Source organism: Thunnus albacares, chromosome 3 (genome assembly GCF_914725855.1).
Source record: "Thunnus albacares chromosome 3, fThuAlb1.1, whole genome shotgun sequence".
Classification (NCBI taxonomy): domain Eukaryota; kingdom Metazoa; phylum Chordata; class Actinopteri; order Scombriformes; family Scombridae; genus Thunnus; species Thunnus albacares.
In genome coordinates this window covers 35,209,506-35,229,378 of record NC_058108.1, presented here as the reverse complement: position 1 = coordinate 35,229,378, position 19,873 = coordinate 35,209,506, and the positions used below count along the sequence as shown (strand labels likewise).

General features: G+C 37.6%; 1 protein-coding gene across 1 annotated transcript; it reads left to right on the top strand.

The window, feature by feature from the left end:
* The first annotated feature begins 3,432 nt into the window (after positions 1–3,432).
* LOC122974019 lies at positions 3,433–19,868 on the top strand. The gene is made up of 4 exons (XM_044341855.1): positions 3,433–3,467; positions 16,749–16,817; positions 17,161–17,279; positions 18,471–19,868. The coding sequence occupies exons 3-4, from the start codon at positions 17,161–17,163 to the stop codon at positions 19,027–19,029; spliced, it is 678 nt and encodes a 225-aa protein (XP_044197790.1). The 5' UTR covers positions 3,433–3,467; positions 16,749–16,817; the 3' UTR covers positions 19,030–19,868.
* Positions 19,869–19,873: the final 5 nt, after the last annotated feature.

Sequence of the window (19,873 nt, the reverse complement as noted above, 5' to 3'; positions counted from 1 at the left end):
TAGCTTTTGTTTCTGAAGGACATGGTGGTTGTGCCAGTATCAGTGAGTAATACTGGTTATCTGAGAGCCAGAATCAATGAGAGCTCTGCACTTTATTCCGTTGACTTCCACCTCCCTCTCATTCCTAGGACCCACTAAAGGGGTGTCCCCTCCTCTGTCACCAGTTGTGTTCACCTGCAGTGGGTCTTGCTGCTTGCCTATGGTTGCCCCAGTTACCATGAGCTCTAGACGTTTAAAGGCTGAGCTGAGTGATGTGTGGGGTCTGGGGTTGGTGAGCCCAGGCCAGATTGGGATCTGGGAACATTGCTCTGCAGACCTGGGCTATACGTCCTTACTTCCCACACTGGTAGCATGTAACACTTGAGCTCTGGTTTGTAGTATGGCAGGACTCTTGGTGGGGGAACAGGGGGTGGAGCAGCAATTTTTGATTCAGGTGAGACAACTTGTCCGTGATTTCCTCTTAGCTAATAGCCAATTTCTTGACCATCTCTGTCAACTTTGACCACTCTGCAGTATGTTTTGTCCTTTCTGTCTTCACATTTGTACCTCACTCTGATGTGACATGCACCCTGGCATATACTTTCTTTGGCTTGTGTTGTGACTGGAACTTCTTAGTTTCTTTTGCTAGATTCTGAGCTCCGCTTGCAGCTCTCGGAAGCTTAAAAGCCTGGACTTCATTGGTGAAATCTTTGCATACACCTCCTCGTCATTAAGCCCTCCTAGGAACTGCTGGATGAGTTTACTATTGCAGTCAGGGAAAGGTCTGCCCCCTCTTTGACTTTCTTCCAAAGCTCACAATGTTGCCTCCAGTGCTTTATTTTCTGTGTTGTGATTTGATTGTACTGTGGTATGGAAAATGAATTGTCACAAGGTAAAACAAATCATCCAGTTATTAAAAGCAAAAAGCTAAATAATTGTTATTTCACATATGTTTATGTACATATATGGTGTTCATCCCTCCAGAAGAGTTCAAGAGACTGTAGAATCAATGCCAAGGTTGATGAACACCATTCTTCAAAAAGATATTCTCTCATCTGGTGTTTTGATGATGGTGGTGGAGAACGCTGTCTAACATGTCAGTCCAAAATGTCCCATAGGTGTTCAACTGGGTTGAGATCTGGTGACTGTGAAGGCCGTAGCATATGATTCACATCATTTTCATACTCATCAAACCATTCAGTGACCCTTCGTGCCCTATGGATGAGGGCATTGTCATCCTGGTAGAGACCACTCCCATCAGGATAGAAATGTTTCATCATAGGATAAAGCTGATCACTCCCAACAACTTTGTATTGATTTGCAGTGACCCTTCTCTCTAAGGGGACAAGTGGACCAAAACCATGCTAGCAAAATGCCCCCCACAGCATAACAGAGTCACCAGATCCCCTCACTGTAGGGGTCAAGTATTCAGACCTGTACCAGTTTTCCTTTAATTTGTCACCTGTCTGCACATTTAACAAAGTGTATGCAATGCCCCTGCACCATTAATGAAATTCTGTACAACTACAAAATGTTTTTGCTTCGAACTACATCTCTCTGCTCTTTCTACCCCATTGACCCTCCATTTCACAGCAGAAGTGTAGAAGGGAGTAAACTGACCTGCACTTCCTTCTGTATTTCTATATCACCAAGTTCAATATGCAAGTCAGGATGAACAGGCAGTTTGGTTTTACTGAAATACAAAACATTTCCTCAACAAACAGCACAAGTTCTTTGAAAGACTTTTCTGAGATCAGTTCTGAGAAGTCAGCTGCAGTAAACAACATACAGTGTCAAAAAAATAAAGTTACTTTGACCATATATATTCAAGTAGGCAAAAAAACATTTAAGTACAATAAAATGTGTTCACATTATTACCACCTATTGTCTTATTTTGTGTATTTATGTAAATCTTCAGAATGATCACCAACTCTGCAGAGTTTTTTAGCCCCTTATAGCTCATAGTCTTAGTTTTAAGCCACATTTACTGTGTGGTTCAAACCTTTTCAAGCAGCAGCAGGCAGCTGTTTTCAGCAAACAAGCTCTGACAAACCAACTGTTCACTACCTGCCTGCAGCATCAAAACAGCAGACAGACAAAGTCTCAGGAGTTGGTGGAGAACTACTGAAGCACATTGCACAATCTGAATGATCCCAAGGACTTCAGATGCCTGTGCAATGTTGACATACTAATTCTACCATCCACATTATTCAGCAACATTAATATCTCACATTCTTTCCAACCAAGGAGGAAAATAAAAGTAAATAAAATCAAGTATAGTGTCATCAAATCAAATCATCAAATCAAGTTTATTTATAAAGCACATTTAAAAACAAGCAGAGTTGACCAAAGTGCTGTACAATAAAATAACAAAAGTAAATTAAAACAACATAACAAGGTAGCAGCAAAAAAAGGAGTAGAGATGACATGACAGGGGCCCTAAGTGATTGGCTATACCCCCAGTAGAGTTGGAGGGACAAAATAAAACCACTTCTGTCTTACTATCATTTAACTGAAGACAGTTTTGTGCCATCCAATTTTTTACATCCTGGACGCAGTCAAGGAGGGACCTAACTGTGTTATTATTGTTATCGCCAGAATCTAATGGGGGGTATAGCTGAGTGTCATCTGCATAGCAATGTTAGAAAATATTGTATATTTTGAAGATAAAGCCTAAAGGGAGCATGTATAAGGTGAATAAAATGGGCCCTAAAATGGAGCCTTGAGGTTCTCCACAGGTGATGGGAGCAGAGGAGGAGGAGAGGTTTCCAGTTTTGACAGAAAATGATGGAGGTGAAATAACAGATCAGATGTTATTAATTTTACTGATGAAAAAGGGCACAGGGCCAGTAGCAGCAGGGTTTAGGATTGAGTTAATTGTGTCAGTCTTGGTGTCATGAGTTAATTATTGTAATGCCTCTGACTTCTCAAACAGCAATGATTCATAACCACCTTAACTTTGTCTCATAATTACAAGCTCCGGATATTTTCTCATAACTATCAGATCTTTTCATAATTACAAGATGAGGCCTCCAGTTTTTTCTTTCTTTGGTGAATGCAATGCGTCTTCATGAAGACAAAATTAGAGCTAAAATGAGAGTGAATATTGGACTCCAAATGAATGCTAATGTTGCTGCATTTCTGCTGGTTGTGTGAGTAGCTAACTGTTTGCATGTAGAACGTTAGCCATTACAACTGTAAGGAAAAGACATGGTGGTAGCTATTTACTGTTAGTGAGTATTGAGGTTTTTCTGTCATTTAACTTCCTAAATCAAACTGCAGAATGTCTCTCTGTCTTCTTCCTTCTTTCTAATATTTGAAAAATATGTTCAAATAAGGGCATGGTGTCTCTCTGAGCGTTTGGCCACGGTCAACCTCTTCTCTATAAAAAAGCCCCTTCCTCTTTATTGTGTTCACTGCAGCACCGTCCCTCCTAACACTGTGAACAGTGAACAGCTTCCATCAGACATCTTTCTCCAGCAAAGGAGGTAAAAGATTTTCACTTTACTGTATTTATCTTAACTCTAAAGAGGATGGTAGCAACAAGCTCAAGTGCAAATTAGAGCTCAAATTATGCAACTTTTAGGCCTTTAATGGAGTCTCCTGACACCTTGCAAAAATTTCAAATGTTTTTTAAGAAAAATTCATTAAGTCACATTAAACTGTATGGAAGTCCAGACTGGCCATGGTTGCTATTATTTTTAAAAATCCTGTCATCTAGAGATCTTGATGTTATCCACACACACCGTGGGTACCCAACAGGGCTCTATGAGGAGGTGACAGCATGACAAGGAAGCAGTATATGAGAGTATGAGTGTGTGTAACATACTATATTTAATGGCAGAGAAATGGGTTATGCTGTGGGAATGGTTTGAGAAGTTTATATGGTTTGGATATATTGGCACATTCTGACATTTTTGGACTCTGGGTTGACATTTTCAGTGCTTTTCATGCCAAGAGACAGTGAATATTTGACACTCCAAAGACAGATAAACCTACTTTAGCATTTATCATCTTAGCATTTTTTCATTTTAATTCAAATGGACAGTATTTCGATCTGACTCAGATCAAAACGCTGTTCATTTTAATTAAAATAAAAACTGGCTTTGGAGTAAGTGTGAGGGCGTCATTCTTTTTCTATTGGTGCTGTCCTTTAACAGTCCTACACCTACGTGAAGTGCGTATAATTAGAGCCTTTTAGCATGTTGAAGGGCTAACTGTAAGCATTTTGATGTGCTGATACCATAACATGACAACCTCAGCTGAGCATTAAGTGCAGCCAATCTTTAAAGGATGGGTTCACAGTTTTTCAAGTGTGTCTTAAAACAACAGTCAGGAGCCCAAATGAACAGAGAAACATGTTTTTCTTGCTGTAATCATTCCTCCTGTTCATACTGACCATTAGAAGATCCCTTCATAATGCACTTACAATGTAAGTGATGGGGGCCAAAAAAATAAGTAAAAAACAAACAAAAAAAACTGTAATTTCCCTTCAAGTGTGTGTACATGTTACAATAGCATATATCTGTGCAAAAAACGTATTTAAAAGTTTATCTGAAGCTAATATGAAGCTTCAGCGTCCAAATGAGTCAAATCAAGTAGATATCTTTCAACGTTACGGTCTTTTTAGTGCCAAAGTCCCTCTTTTTGTTACTATACTTCCACCGCAGCTCAACAGGGAAACACTGTCCGAGGAAACACAAAGAGGGAATTTGATGCTAAAAAGACTGTAAATGTGTCAGATATCCACTTGATATGACTAACTCAGACTGCTGAGGCCTCATATAAGCTTCACATCAACTTTTAAATGACTGTGTGGACACACTGTGGATTTTGGCCTCCATCACTTCCATTGAAAGAACATTTGAAGGATCTTTTAATATCCAGTATGAACAGGAGGAATGATTACAGCGAGGAAAACCTCTTTCACTGTTCACATGGACACCTGACTGTTGTTTCAAGACACACTTGAAAAATTGTGAACTCGTCCTTTAAGTGCAGTTGATCAGATTAGCTGATTATGGCCTTTCCTCTGGCACCACCATCAGGCCAAACTTTACATTTTTGCCCCACTAGTGTTCAGAATCAGAGAAAGTCAGGTTTCCAAGTGACGTTGTAGTGAAATGCGCACACATGCAGGGGTGTAGAGAACAAACCAGAAGAACTGATGGGGTGTGGCTGATGGATGGATCAACATGAGAAAACATTTTTTGCTAGGACCTCAATGGTGGAAGAAGTATTTAGATCCTTTACTTAAGTAAAAGTATCAGTGCAACAACTAAATAAAATAAAACAAAATTCTGAATTATAAGTAAAAGTCCTGCTTTCAAATCCCATTTAAGTAAAAGTACATAAGTACTTACAGCTTTATTTACTTAAAAGTATCAGCAATAAAAGTACCTCTGTGACTGATGATATTACATATGCCATTATTAGATAATATTGATGTGTACTCTTTTACTGTTGAAGATGGTCGAGGTGGAGTTAGAAGAAGAAAAAACTGCTACAGAAATATATATTTTTCATGTGGAATTTTCTCTGATCTTTGCTCTAAATTGAAAGTCAAGAATTTGAATGTTCAAATAAGGGTATAGCACCACTCTAAAGGGTTTGACCATAGTCCTCCTCTTTACTTTAAAAGTGTCTGTTCTTTCTGACTGTGTTCATTGCAGCAACACTTTACCTTCAAACACTGAGAAGAAAACAGAAGAAGTGGACGACTTCAGAGCATCCATCAGACATTGTTCTCCAAAGGTAAAAGACAAACGCTGGAGGATAACAGATTGGATTTTAGTATAAAAATGACAGTGAGAGTTTGTAAAATACTGTATGTGTATTATAGAATGAAACAGTAGCAAGCAAGGTGAAAATGTAAATGTTTTTGTTCTGTTTTAAGAGCAGGATGTGACACAGGGCAACAACAGGTGTCTAACCCACTGGTCCCCAGCTTGGGGGTCCTGACCCCCCAACAGGGGTTGTTAAAACTTCACAGGTGGTTGCAAGACCCTCTTTATTTTAATCAGGCATAACTTTGCCTGATGTTGGGTGAATTGCAGACCACACTGCTGTCTGTCTGCCAGAGGATCTTTTTGAATGCAACCACTTGAGGGAGCCAAAAGTTTAAACTCAGAGTCTTTCCTTTTCTTCAGCAGGTGAAGTGTTGTTAACAGTCTGTGTGGCCAAGATAATGTAACATCCTACAACGCTGTATATTTGGATCTACACCAACATCAGAAACTATGAATGGTTCAATTTTAAGTTTAAAAAAAATCTTAAAAACATTTATTAACCTGTAAACTTTACTATACAGATCCTTTGATTTTATACTAATTTCCTGGACATTTTCTGAGGAATTTTAAGGTATTTAACGGTTAATTTTTAGTACATTTTACAGAGAGGGTGGTGCAGTTTGGTAGAAATTATAATATTGAAAAAAGTGTTAAGGTGCTTTACTTGATGATTGCACATTAATTATATTTGGGTTCATATATAGAAGTTAATTTGTAACTAACTAACTAATTTGTAAATAACTAAGATTAGCGGAGATTAACAAAATAACCATTAAATACCTGCAAATTACGCAGAAAATTTCAGGGAAATTAGTGTAAAATTAAGGGACCTGCAAAATAAAGTGTTACCCAAAATGCCATTTTTTTCTTTTTCACCTTTTCCCGCAATATGAAAAATAGTTGTTGTTGTTGTTTTTTTAAAGGTGTTTGTGTATTTACATCTGTTCCCACACTCTAAAAATGTCTTCCTCTTCTCACAGACAGCAGGCTGCTCTTTCTTCTGAATTTTGGCCAAAATCTACATCTTTAATCTGCAAGTCAAGATGAACAGACAGACGTGGTTTTATTGCCTAAAAAACAAAACATTTTCTCACAGAGGCAGCAAGATTTCACTAAAAGTTTTTCTTTCAAGGTCGAAAGAAGCAAAAGCACAAAGAATAAACGATAAACGCAACTCAAGTACAGTATTTTATTTAGTAGTATTTTTAAATAACTTTGAGCCCATGGTTCTTGTGCTCAGAGAATAAATTGAAAAATAAGCACTGACATATAGTTGTTTGTATGATATGTACTATGCTTTTTATCGAAGGAAGTGATTACATATGACTCTTCATTGGTAGTCGTTTAAAAAAACAATTCCCCAAATTTTACTGAAAAAAGCACATAAATCATTACAAATTATTTCACAATTTTTTAGAAAAGCCACTGCAAAATCAAGCAATTTTGGCTGAAATCCTGGAGGGACTGAGGTAACAACCAAAACGCTCATATATAATAATATATTCAGTGCAGGTTTTCCAGGCTAAGGATTAAGACTTAAAGAAAACTAAGACCGCAAATGTCACAAATATCTTTAGGTCTACTTAAGAACTATAAAGTTGGCAGGTGACATATGGTGGTGAATCATATTATTATCTCTGATTTTAATCTTCTGTGCTGATGCTGTTTGTTAAATACACTCAGATGGCTGGCCTGCACTGGATGACTGTAACACTGGCCGTGTTGCTGTCTGCTGGAAACAGTTTGGCTGTGGACCAGAACCAACTTCTAACAATTGTAAATGAGATCCTGAACAAGTGAGTCGACTTTCTGTAGAATATATAGAGGGACAACCTTGCAGGCTTGAACATAATATGACCCTGAGTATATGATGACCCTTCACAAAGTTATTAGCCACTCAGCATTTTCACCAGCCAAAAGTTTGTTGTTGGGAAATTATGTTTTATTTAACTAAAGTTGACGGTGGTGTGCTACAATTTATTTGAAGAACTAGATTTACAACCCTTCAAATGTAAATGACCACTGTAAACACCCAAATCAAGACTACATAAAATGTATGAGACTAAAGTCATCAAATATTCAGCTCTGATAAAGTTTTGTGTAAAGCTCCTTTTGTATGAAAACATGCAACCGATTAAGACATAAAAAGAGCAGCTTCTTATTGCATATAATTAAAAATGGTGCAGGGGTGTAGAAGATTACATGAAAAGAAAAATTTAAATTTAAAAAACCGAGCAAGAGAAAAATTTTGTCCATTTAAATATTTATTAACAACAACAGTAAATAATATAAAGTAGAAAAATCTCTGCAAATTGTTTTTGTCTAATCAATTCAATTGGTTTCCTGATTCAAAATGACAGAATTCTATATTCCTAATATATAGAGAGAGAGGTTGAACTGTGTGTAGATGCAGCTGGGCTGATTTTTTCTACATTTATATTACACATTTTAATATATTTCACTGGGCTGTCGTGTAATATTCAACCTGTTTCTGACAAATTTAATGATCAGTGCATCCTTCAATCCAAGGAACTTTCTGAACTTTTGTTCTGTATCAAATGATCAAACATACTCAGTAACATTTTCTATCTGTTTCCTTTGGCAGGTTTACACCAAGCTACGGGAATGGAAGGTCAGTAAATAATGAAATAGCACTTATGGAAAACAAGAGTTACAACATGCCTTATAGCAAAGAGACAGAAGAAGAAACTAACAGATAAGACGAAGATAATAACATGTACAAGCACAGAGACTGACATTACAGAGTGTATGCCCACTATGATTCTCCATATGCCAGCTACAAGATTAACTGTGATATTCAATGTTTCAAAATTTCAGTTTCTTCTGTTTGATGTTCAAAATGACATATTGACACTTTAGTTTGGTTTGATTCATCAACCGATACCTCCATCCATCTAACTTTCTATACTTTATTGATGTGCAGTTTTAAATGGACACCTGGTTAATATTTTGTGTGTCTGTTTCCTTTCACAGAAACTTCCCCATGTTTAGTCTGGCTGTAAGCATCCCATACAACAGTGACAAGAAAATGTATGATATCAGTAAAGTCACTGACAATGGTGACCAAGTGAGGAAGACAATTGTAGATTGTGAGGTGTATACCAGCGAGAGGATGGTTGCAGCCACAGTTCTTAGATGGCCCAATGTTTTGAGGCAGTGTCCTAGAGGACGTGTGCAATGGCCTGATGTTCTGAATAAGTGTCCGAGAAAAGTTAAGACCTGGGCTGATGTTGAGAGTTGGTGCTCTTGGGCAGTTAAGGACAAAAGAGCTGATCATGCAGAGTATCGTACTCTACAGCGCTTTAACACCTTGGTCAGCCGCAAAGATAACAAGCAGGATTTGCTGCTTTTCTATGTTCTTGCTTCCCCATGTGATAAAAGATGTACGAGTGAATCAAGTCATTTTAACATCCTCGAAAGCATAAATCAGATTCTGAATTGGAATAATTATGCTGTTGTGTTTTCTGATGTATTCAAACCCCGTGATGGACTCATACCTGAGGATGATCTACGTGGATCCCTTGAGCGACTTGGGAGATACAGGGGTCACTTAGGGTCAGTCGGTCTGAATAATATATTCCGTTGTAACAGACAACAGTGCAGGAGCTGCTTCAGCAATAATGAAGTTGCACGGTTTTGTTTTTCAAATGATCCATAACTTGGCCCCAGCCACAACTTGCCATCCACTTCATTCATACAGCCTCAACAAGACGGAAGTGGTCAGGGTGACTGAGGCAAACAAAGCAACAATATTGGTGATCAGGTGGCAGTGGGCCAGATGTGGGCAGTGGCAGCGGAGGGGGCGAGGGGGTGTTTCCCTGTTGAGCTGTGGTGGAAGTATAGTAACAAAAAGAGGGACTTTGGCACTAAAAAGACTAACATTGAAAGATATCTACTTGATTTGACTCATTTGGACGCTGAAGCTTCATTTTAGCATCAGATAAACTTTTAAATACATTTTTGCACAGAAGGAGGACTGTGGATTTTGTCCTCCATCACTTCCATTGTAAGGTCATTATGAAGGGATCTTCTAATGATCAGTATGAACAGGAAGAATGATTACAGCAAGAAAAACATGTTTCAAGGGTGAAAAACTTGTCCAGCTAGAAATTTATTTTGATCTACTTAGTTTCCAAAAGGGAATTTCCAATATCTCTGATATGAAATTAGTCACCGTATGTTAAATTGATATAGAGCAGGTAGAAAATGTCTTTTTTGTAAACCGCATTGGGGACAATCCAGTCTAAAAACAAGTGACAGTGGCAGAAACAGAAAGAACAGTTTGATGGGTATTTTAATCATTATAATATAATAATATTATATTAATATTTTCCCCCTCAAAATATCTGTGTGCACTCTGAGCTCAAATCTACAGCTGTCCCATGAACCCACTGCAACCGAGATGAATTAATGCTTACAATGCACTTCCTTCTTTTCATATGATTATGAGCTAATCTCTATAGTTTCTACTGATTTATTGAAAATGTTCAACACCTACATATTTATATCAATACCAAACAGTACAATACTCTTTTCTTCTAACACAGTTTTTCATTTAAAAAAATGCCAAAAGTCTGTAACTGTGCATAAATGTCTTTTTGTATTTACTGTACATGAGGGTGTTTCTGCTAATTACTAATAGTGGAGTTATAAGAGACAACGAGTGCAACAATTACTGTACAATTATGACTAAAGCTTTTTATGTTCTGTCTTGTTCTCAGTAAAGCTTGGCTCAGCATCCATTTTGGTGTGTATGTGTGTCAATCATTTTCAAATCTCAGTATGATAATCATCATTTCACACTGCTGTCTGTCTGCCAGAGGATCTTATTGAATGCAACCACTGCAGGGAGCCAAAGTTTAAACTCAGAGTCTTTATTTTTCTTCAGCAGGTGAAGTGTTGTTAACAGTCTGTGTGGCCAAGATAATGTAACATCCTACAACACTGTATATTTGGATCTACACCAACATCAGAAACTATGAATGGTTCAATTTTAAGTTTAAAAAAAATCTTAAAAACATTTATTGACCTGTAAACTTTATTATACAGATCCTTTGATTTTATACTAATTTCCTGGACATTTTCTGAGGAGTTTTCAGGTATTTAACGGTTAATTTTTAGTACATTTTACAGAGAGGGTGGTGCTGTTTGGTAGAAATTATAATATTGAAAAAAGTGTTAAGGTGCTTTACTTGGTGATTGCACATTAATTATATTTGGGTTCATATATAGAAGTTAATTTGTAACTAACTAACTAATTTGTAAATAACTAAGATTAGCGGAGATTAACAAAGATTAACCCTTTCAAAGAAATGATCCTAAGAATTAATAGCAGCTGCTTTTAGAAAAATTGCAGAAAAGAATTTAAAAAAGCCTAATATGCTAATATATCGTTTAACACACAAAACATCTGTCAGTTAAAAAATTGTTCAGAATCAAACATCCATGTATGAACCCAAACATAATGACTAAATCAACTTAACACCAAATTGTACCACCCTTTGTAAAATGTCCAAAAAATAACCATTAAATACCTGCAAATTACCCAGAAAATTTCAGGGAAATTAATGTAAAATTAAGGGACCTGCAAAATAAAGTGTTACTCAAAATGCCATTTTTTTTCTTTTTGACCTTTTCCTGCAATATAAAAAATAGTTGTTGTTGTTTTTTTTTTTTGACATGACAGGTGAAGTGTCATTAACAGTGTCTGTGTGGCCAAGATAATGTAACATCCTACAACACTGTATATTATGCTTTACAACAACATCGGTAACTGTGGATAGTTCAGTTTTAAGTAAAAGATTAATATCTATCTATCTATATATATGGTGGTGGTGGTGTGTCTTCCTCAAGCTCGGGTCCTCTACCAGAGGCCTGCTGGGAGTTTGAGGGTTCTGTGCAGTATCTTAGCTGTTCCTAGGACTGTGCTCTTCTGGACAGACCTCAGATGTTGTATTTTGAATCTGCTGGAGCCACTCTCCCAGTTTGTGGGTCACAGCCCCCAGTGCTCCCATTACCACTGGCACCACTGTTGCCTTTACTCCCCACATCTTTTCTCCTCTTTCAGCCCTTAGCATCTTAGCTTGGTCATTCTCAACCACCTTAGGAGATGTCTTCCACTCTGAACTTGGGACTTCCAGCCCATATTCAGTGCAGATGTTCCTGTGCACTATGCCAGCCACATGGTTATGGCGTTACATGTACGCTAGTATGTTAATATATTATGCATATATATATGTGAATTGTTAAGAGTCTAATTTTTTGAGATTTTTTGCAAAATAATATCAATGTATGAACACAAAAAGAGTGAGTGGGTACTTACTAATTAAACCAACTTAAGACTTTTTCATTTTCATTTCTGATAATTTGTATGAAATTGCACCATCGTCCCTGTACAATTTCCAGATAAATGCCTGCAAATTACCTAGAAAATTTCTGGGAAATTGGTTTAAAATTAAGGGACCTGTAAAATAAAGTGTTTCCCAAAACACCATTTTTACTTTTTACCCTTTCCTACAATAGATGTTTTTTTTCATGGAGGTGTTTGTGTATTTACTTCTGTTCCCACACTCTAAAAATGTCTTCTTCTTCTCACAGACAGCAGGCTGCTCTTTCTTCTGCAGCTTACAGGATGGTGATGTCTGCAGGGCAGATTCCCATAAATTCTGCTGTGAAAATAGACAAGTGTGCAGAGGGCCCAATTTTTCGAAACTGGGTGAAATCACAATTGCAAGGCACAAACAAGCAAGGATACGTATGTGACCAAGTAATTTTTAAGGTGACAAAGAAACTGGAGAAAAAAATACATGATTACAGGCAGGTAGAGTTTGGGCAAGACTCAATAACTCATAATAACTCATAGTCATTACTGTGAAGGTCATAGCATATGATTCACATCATTTTCATAACCATCAAACTATTCAGTGACCCCTCGTGTTCTGTGAATTGGGGCATTGTCATCCTGGAAGAGACCACTCCCATCAGGATAGAAATGTTTCATCATAGGATAAAGCTGATCACTCTCAACAACTTTGCATTGATTTGCAGTGACCCTTCCCTCTAAGAGGACAAGTGGACCCAAATCATGCCAGCAAAATGCCCCCCAAAGCATAACAGAGCCACCAGATCCCCTCACTGTAGGGGTCAAGTATTCAGACCTGTACCAGTTTTCCTTTAATTTGTCACCTGTCTGTACATTCAAAGTGTATTGTTTTCTTTGGTTGATCTGACTTTAATATGATCCAATGCCCCTGCACCACTAATGACATAAATTCTGTAAAACTACAAAATGTTTGTGCTTTGAACTACATCTCTCTGCTGTTTCTACCTCATTTACCCTCCATTTCACAGCAGAAGTGTGAAGTGTCCTTCTGTATTTCTATATCACCAAGTTCAATCTGCAAGTCAGGATGAACAGGCAGTTTGGTTTTACTGAAGTACAAAACATTTCCTCAACAAACAGCACAAGTTCTCCGAAAGACTTTTCTGAGATCAGTTCTGAGAAGTCAGCTGCAGTAAACAACATAAAGTGTCAAAAAATAATGGGGTTACTTGGGGTTGGAGAGGGAGCAGAGGAGCTCAGAGAAGTACTGTGGCACCAGGCCATGTAAAGCTTCAAAAACAAATAAAAGGACCTTAAACTCAGTCCTATACTTGACTGGTAGCCAATGCAGAGACACCAGTACAGGTGTGATGCTGTCTCTCTTCCCGGTACCAGTTAGTAGCCTTGCAGCAGCATTCTGCACCAGCTGTAAGCGAGACAAGGATGACTGGCTAATACCCAAATGAAGAGCATTGCAGCAATCCAGTCAAGAGGAAATCAAAGCATTTGTGACAGTCTTCAAGTCATGAAATGAGAGGAATGGTTTAAGTTTGGTGATGTATCTTAGCTGGAAAAAACAACCTTCGACAACAGAGTTCATTTGTTTGTCAAATTTTACAGCTGGATCGAAAATGACACCAAGATTTCTGGCTTGGGTTTGAAGGTTAGGGACCAGGGGCCCTAAGTGATTGGCTATACCCCCAGTAGAGTTGGAGGGACCAAATAAAACCACTTCTGTCTTACTATCATTTAACTGAAGACAGTTTTGTGCCATCCAATGTTTTACATCCTGGACACAGTCAAGGAGGGACCTAATTGTGTTATTATTGTTATCTCCAGGTTCTAATGGGAGGTATAGCTGAGTGTCATCTGCGTAGCAATGTTAGATTGAAGATAAAGCCTAAAGGGAGCATGTATAAGGTGAATAAAAGGGGCCCTAAAATGGAGCCTTGAGGTTCTCCACAGGTGACGGGAGCAGAGGAGGAGGAGAGGTTTCCAGTTTTGACAGAAAATGATGGAGGTGAAATAACAGATCGGATGTTATTAATTTTACTGATGAAAAACGGCACAGGGCCAGTAGCAGCAGGGTTTAGGATTGAGTTAATGGTGTCACTCTTGGTGTCATGAGTTAGTTATTGTCATGCCTCTGACTTCTCAAACAGCAATGATTGATAACCACCTTAACCTTGTCTCATAATTACAAGATACGGATATTTTCTCATAACTATCAGATCTTTTCATAATTACAAGATGAGGCCTCCAATTTTTTCTTTCTTTGGTGAATGCAACTCGCCTTCATGGAGACTAAATTAGAGCTAAAATGAGAGTGAATATTGGACTCCAAATGAATGCTAATGTTGCTGCATTTCTGCTGGTTGCATAAGTAGGTAACTGTTTGCATGTAGAACATTAGCCATTACAACTTAATGAGGAGAGGACATGGTGGTAGCTGTTTACTGTTAGTGAGTATTGAGGTTTTTCTGTCATTTAACTTCCTAAATCAAACTGCAGAATGTCTCTCTTGTCTTCTTCCTTCTTTCTAATATTTGAAAAATATGTTCAAATAAGGGCATGGTGTCTCTCTGTCTTCTTCCTTCTTTCTAATATTTGAAAAATATGTTCAAATAAGGGCATGGTGCCACTCTGAGTGTTTGGCCACGGTCAACCTCTCCTGTATAAAAAAGCCCCTTCCTCTTTATTGTGTTAACTGCAGCACCGTCCCTCCTAACACTGAGAAGAAAACAGAGTGAACAGCTTCCATCAGACATCATTCTCCAGCAAAGGAGGTAAAAAATTTTCACTTTACTGTATTTATCTTAACTCCAAAGAGGAAGGTAGCAACAAGCTCAAGTGCAAATTAGAACTCAAATTATGCAACTTTAATTGAGTCTAACGTCTCCTGACACCTTGCAAAAATTTCAAATGATTTTTTAAGAAAAATTTATCAAGTCACATTAAACGGTATGGAAGTCCAGACTGGCCATGGTTGCTATTATTTTTAAAAATCCTGTCATCTAGAGATCTTGATGTTATCCATAAACACTGTGGGTACCCAACAGGCCTCTATGAGGAGGTGACAGCATGACAAGGAAGCAGTCAATGAGAGTATGAGTGTGGGTAACATACTATATTTAATAGCGGAGAAATGGGTTATGCTGTGGGAGTGGTTTGAGATGTTTATATGGTTTGGATATATTGGCACATTCTGACATTTTTGGACTCTGGGTTTGAAGTCATTGTAACTGTTGTGATCCAAACTGACAACAGCTGCCATCCTTCACAAAGGAGCAAAATACAAACTCCAAAGACAGATAAATCTACTTTAGCACGTTATCATGTTAACATTTTAAATTTATTTTTCAAATTTTTAATAATAACTGGCTTTGGAGTAAGTGTGCGGGCGTCACTCTCTTTCTGTTGGTGCTGACCTTTAACAGCCCTACAACTACGTGAAGTACGCATAATTACAGCGCTTCTATCGTGTTAGCATGTCAAACATTATACACTGAAAGCAGCATGTTGAAAGGTTAACTGTAAGCGTTTTAATGTGCTGATACCATAACGTGACAACCTCAGCTGAGCATTAAGTGCAGCTGATCTTTAAAGGACAGGTTCACAGTTTTTCAAGTGTGTCTTAAAACAACAGTCAGGAGCCCAAATGAACAGTGAAACATGTTTTTCTTGCTGTAATCATTCCTCGTGTTCATACTGACCATTAGAAGATCCCTTCATAATACACTTACAATGTAAGTGATGGAGGACAAAATCCACAGTCCTCCTTCTGTGCAAAAATGTATTTAAAAATTTATCTGAAGCTAATATGAAGCTTCAGCGTCCAAATGAGTCAAATCAAGTAGATATCTTTCAACGTTACAGTCTTTTTAGTGCCAAAGTCCCTCTTTTTGTTACTATTCTTCCACCTGCAGCTCAACAGGGAAACACTGTCCGAGGAAACACAAAGAGGGAATTTGATGTTAAAAAGACTGTAAATGTGTCAGATATCCACTTGATATGACTAACTCAGACTGCTGAAGCCTTATATAAGCTTCACATCAACTTTTAAATGACTGTGTGGACACACTGTGGATTTTGGCCTCCATCACTTCCATTGAAAGCACATTTGAAGGATCTTTTAATATCCAGTATGAACAGGAGGAATGATTACAGCGAGGAAAACCTCTTTCACTGTTCATATGGACACCTGACTGTTGTTTTAAAACAGACTTGAAAAATTATGAAGATGTCCTTTAAGTGCAGTCAATTAGATTAGCTGATTATGGCCTTTCCTCTGTCAACACCCTCAGGCCAAACTTGTCATCCTGCACAGAAGGTGATGTATGTTCCCATGCAGCGCATTAAAAACAGCCTCTAAGGATCTCAGGCTCCGAGGATACACATTACATCTCCAGGAACCTACAAAGTGAGGGGTGTTGTGGGTTATCATGTCAGTCTAACTTCAAAGCTCCCTTCACTGATAGCATCCTATCGTCTCTTGTTCTTAATCTTCAGTTCTGAATAAATTCAAGAGCAAGAATTTGAATGTTCAAATAAGGGCACAGCACCACTCTAAAGGGTTTGACCATAGTCCTTCTCTTCTCTTTAAAAGTGTCTGTTCTCTCTGTCTGTGCTCACTGCAGCAACACTTTACCTTCAAACACAGAAGAAGTGGACGACTTCAGAGCATCCATCAGACATCAATCTCAAAGGTAAAAGACAAACGCTGGAGGATAACAGATTGGATTTTAGTAAAAAAATGACAATTTGTGTGTATTATAGCATGAAACAGTAGCAAGCAAGGTGAGAATGTAAATGTTTGTGTTCTGGTTTTAAGGGCAGGATGTGACACAGGGCAACAACAGGTTTCCCACCCCACTGGTTCCCGACTTGCAGCTGTTTTTCTCCCTGTTGAAAGAGAGAAGAGAGAACAAGGGCTAATTTTAGTGGAATTTCAATGTGACTTTAGATGCTGTTATCATGTGAGCCTGCATAAAGTGGCTAAATGGGATCTTAGTAATGATAATGTGCTCTATTATTAATGTTTGTTTGCAGATGGCCAACCTGTGGTGGATCACTGTGACACTGACCTTCTTTCTGTCTGCTGGATGTTTGGCTGAGGTGGACCAGAACAAGCTGGCTACTCTTATACAAAAGATAAGGAATATCACAGGGTGAGTCAACATCCTTTTAAGTTTCAGAAAAATGTGTTTGATATTATTATGTTGTGCAGTCGTGGAAGAAGAACTCAGATCCATTACTTGAGTACAAGTACTAATACACAACGTTAAAAAATACAACTTAGTAAAAGTGCAGAAGTATTATCAGTTAAGTTTACTTAAAGTATTAAAAAGTAAAAGTAATTATTTAGCAGAAAATCTGCCCTATGACATATATATACACTAAATATTATGAAAACATTATACTGTTGCATCAATGTGTAAGCAGCACTGTAATATATATATATTTACTGCGTAGAAATCCTACATAAGTATTAGCAACAAAATGTATTACAGTAAAAGTACATAAGTATTATGAGCTTGATGTAGTTAAAGTATTGCAGTAAAAGTACATAAGTATTATGAGCTTGATGTAGTTAAAGTATTGCAGTAAAAGTACATAAGTATTATGAGCTTGATGTAGTTAAAGTATTGCAGTAAAAGTAGTGGTTTGGTCCCTCTGACTGATATATTATTATATATGACATCATTAGATTATTAATAGTGAAGCATCAGTGTTAGAGCAGCATGTTACTGTTGTAGCTGCTGGAGGTGGAGCTAGTTTACACTACTTTATATACAGTTAGCTAGTTTAGTCCAGTGGTTCCCAACCTAGGGGTCGGGCCCCTCCAAAGGGTCAGCAGATAAATCTGAGGGGTCATGAGATGATTAATGGGAGAGGAAAGAAGAAAAAACAAAGTTCTGATACACAAATCTGTTTTCAGTTTTTTGGACTTTTTCTCTAATCTTTAATTTTTGCTGAAATATTGGATCATTTGAACATTTATTGAAATGAAAGCATGTGAGAAGTTTAGAGGGAAAAATCACTATTTGGTGGAGCTGTTAACAACTCATAGACATGTGAAATGTGACCCCGACTACACACTGCTTTTTGTAAGACGTCAAAAGCTAGAAAGGTTGGAAACCACTGGTTTCATCTTTAACAATGTGTTGTATTTTAAAAGTTTAACATGTATGTTTTTTAATGTATAATTATAATTTCAAAAGTAAAGATAAATGTGGTCCAGCAAAAAGTACAATAACAATAATGGAAATACTCAAGAAAAGTACAAGTACCTCAAAATTGTACTTAAGTACAGTACTTGAATAAATGTACTTGGTTACTTCTGTTCTGTTTTTTGACAGGAACCAGATAACTGGAGTGTACAGTGTGGCTGTAAGCATGCCCAAGGATGACCCATATAACCCACAGAAAGTGCCGCAACTAACAGAGGACAACATAAAGCAGATTCGTGAAGCTGGATTGTACAAAACTGACAGACTAGTTTTCGCCCTAAAACTTAATCATAGTCGAATTCATGCAGAGTCGCGTCTTCTAACAAACTTAAGTCTGGTAAACGAAGAGGGTGATATGTTGGTCATCTTTGCCAGTGACTCCCCGTGTAATGATCATTGTGCAAATCCAAATGGCCCTTATAATATCCTTAACAGGACTGAAGCTGTGATTAAAGGAGGGAAATGGGGGAACCATGTATTTGTGTTTGAAAAAGTATTCAAGCCCAATAAAGGAGGGAAGAACATTGCTGAAGGTAAATTAAAAGAAGCCCTCAGGAATATCGGGAACTATATTGGGGGTCTTGCGAACGTATTTCGCTGTTATAAACCCCAAAATGCTGGTTTTCAGTGTGTTAGCTGCTCCAGTGGTGGAGAGGTTACAGAGCAATGCGTTGATTACGATGCATAAACTTGTCCCAGCCACAGCAGGGGTTGAGGTAGAGGTGTCAGAGGGTAGAAAAGTTCTGGGGACCAAAGTGATTCAGATCAAATGGATTCATTAGAACCTGAACACCCTCACCCTCAAGATTATCTGCACTATGCAAAGCTGCTCTTCAGCATTTTCATTACTTTCATTTTTACTGGTAAACCTGACTCAGTTTTGAGGTAATTTCCTGTCATTGGTTTGAATTGTTCAGAAATTATCAGATTTTCATATTTACATTTTTCTATCCAACAATCCATCGATTTAAAAAATAAATTCAAAAACAGTTCCTAAATCTTAATTATACATTGATCTGATGGATGAAAAATAACATTTGGAAATTTGAACTCAGTTTTCCAATTTTCTATTTATAGGTGTTACACAGATCACAAATGTATTTTTATAATTATAATTTATTCTGTTAAATTAAAAAAAAAAAATTAAATTAGAGATTTGGTGCTGGGTGAGTAGATGTGTTGACTCAACTCTAATTAAAAAGCCACAGTGTGAAAAGAATAAATAAATGTTTGGCTGGTTTGATATGTGGTTGTTTAATCTACAGATTTGTATCTTGGTATGTTTGTCTTGAATCCTAAATTACAGTTCACCCAACCACTCACAGAGGATGTGACCTCTGACCCCGGCAGTGTTTGTACCTTCTCTTACCATTGAGAGAGTCATTGAATTGAACCCCTCATGTCACTTTGAGCTGATAGGAAACTATCACTGAAGGTTATTGATCATTTTCATGCAGTTACCAGTTTATAGTAACATTCTGTATTTACTTTAGTAAAGTTAAATAAGGATAAAGGAGGTTTCATGTACTCAT

Bases quoted from the DNA above. Each gene is read 5' to 3' on its own strand.
- LOC122974019 (XM_044341855.1), top strand. From the start codon at position 17,161: ATGGCCAACCTGTGGTGGATCACTGTGACACTGACCTTCTTTCTGTCT. The intron at 17,280-18,470 runs GTGAGTCAACAT...GTTTTTTGACAG, and splicing joins AAGATAAGGAATATCACAGG to GAACCAGATAACTGGAGTGT.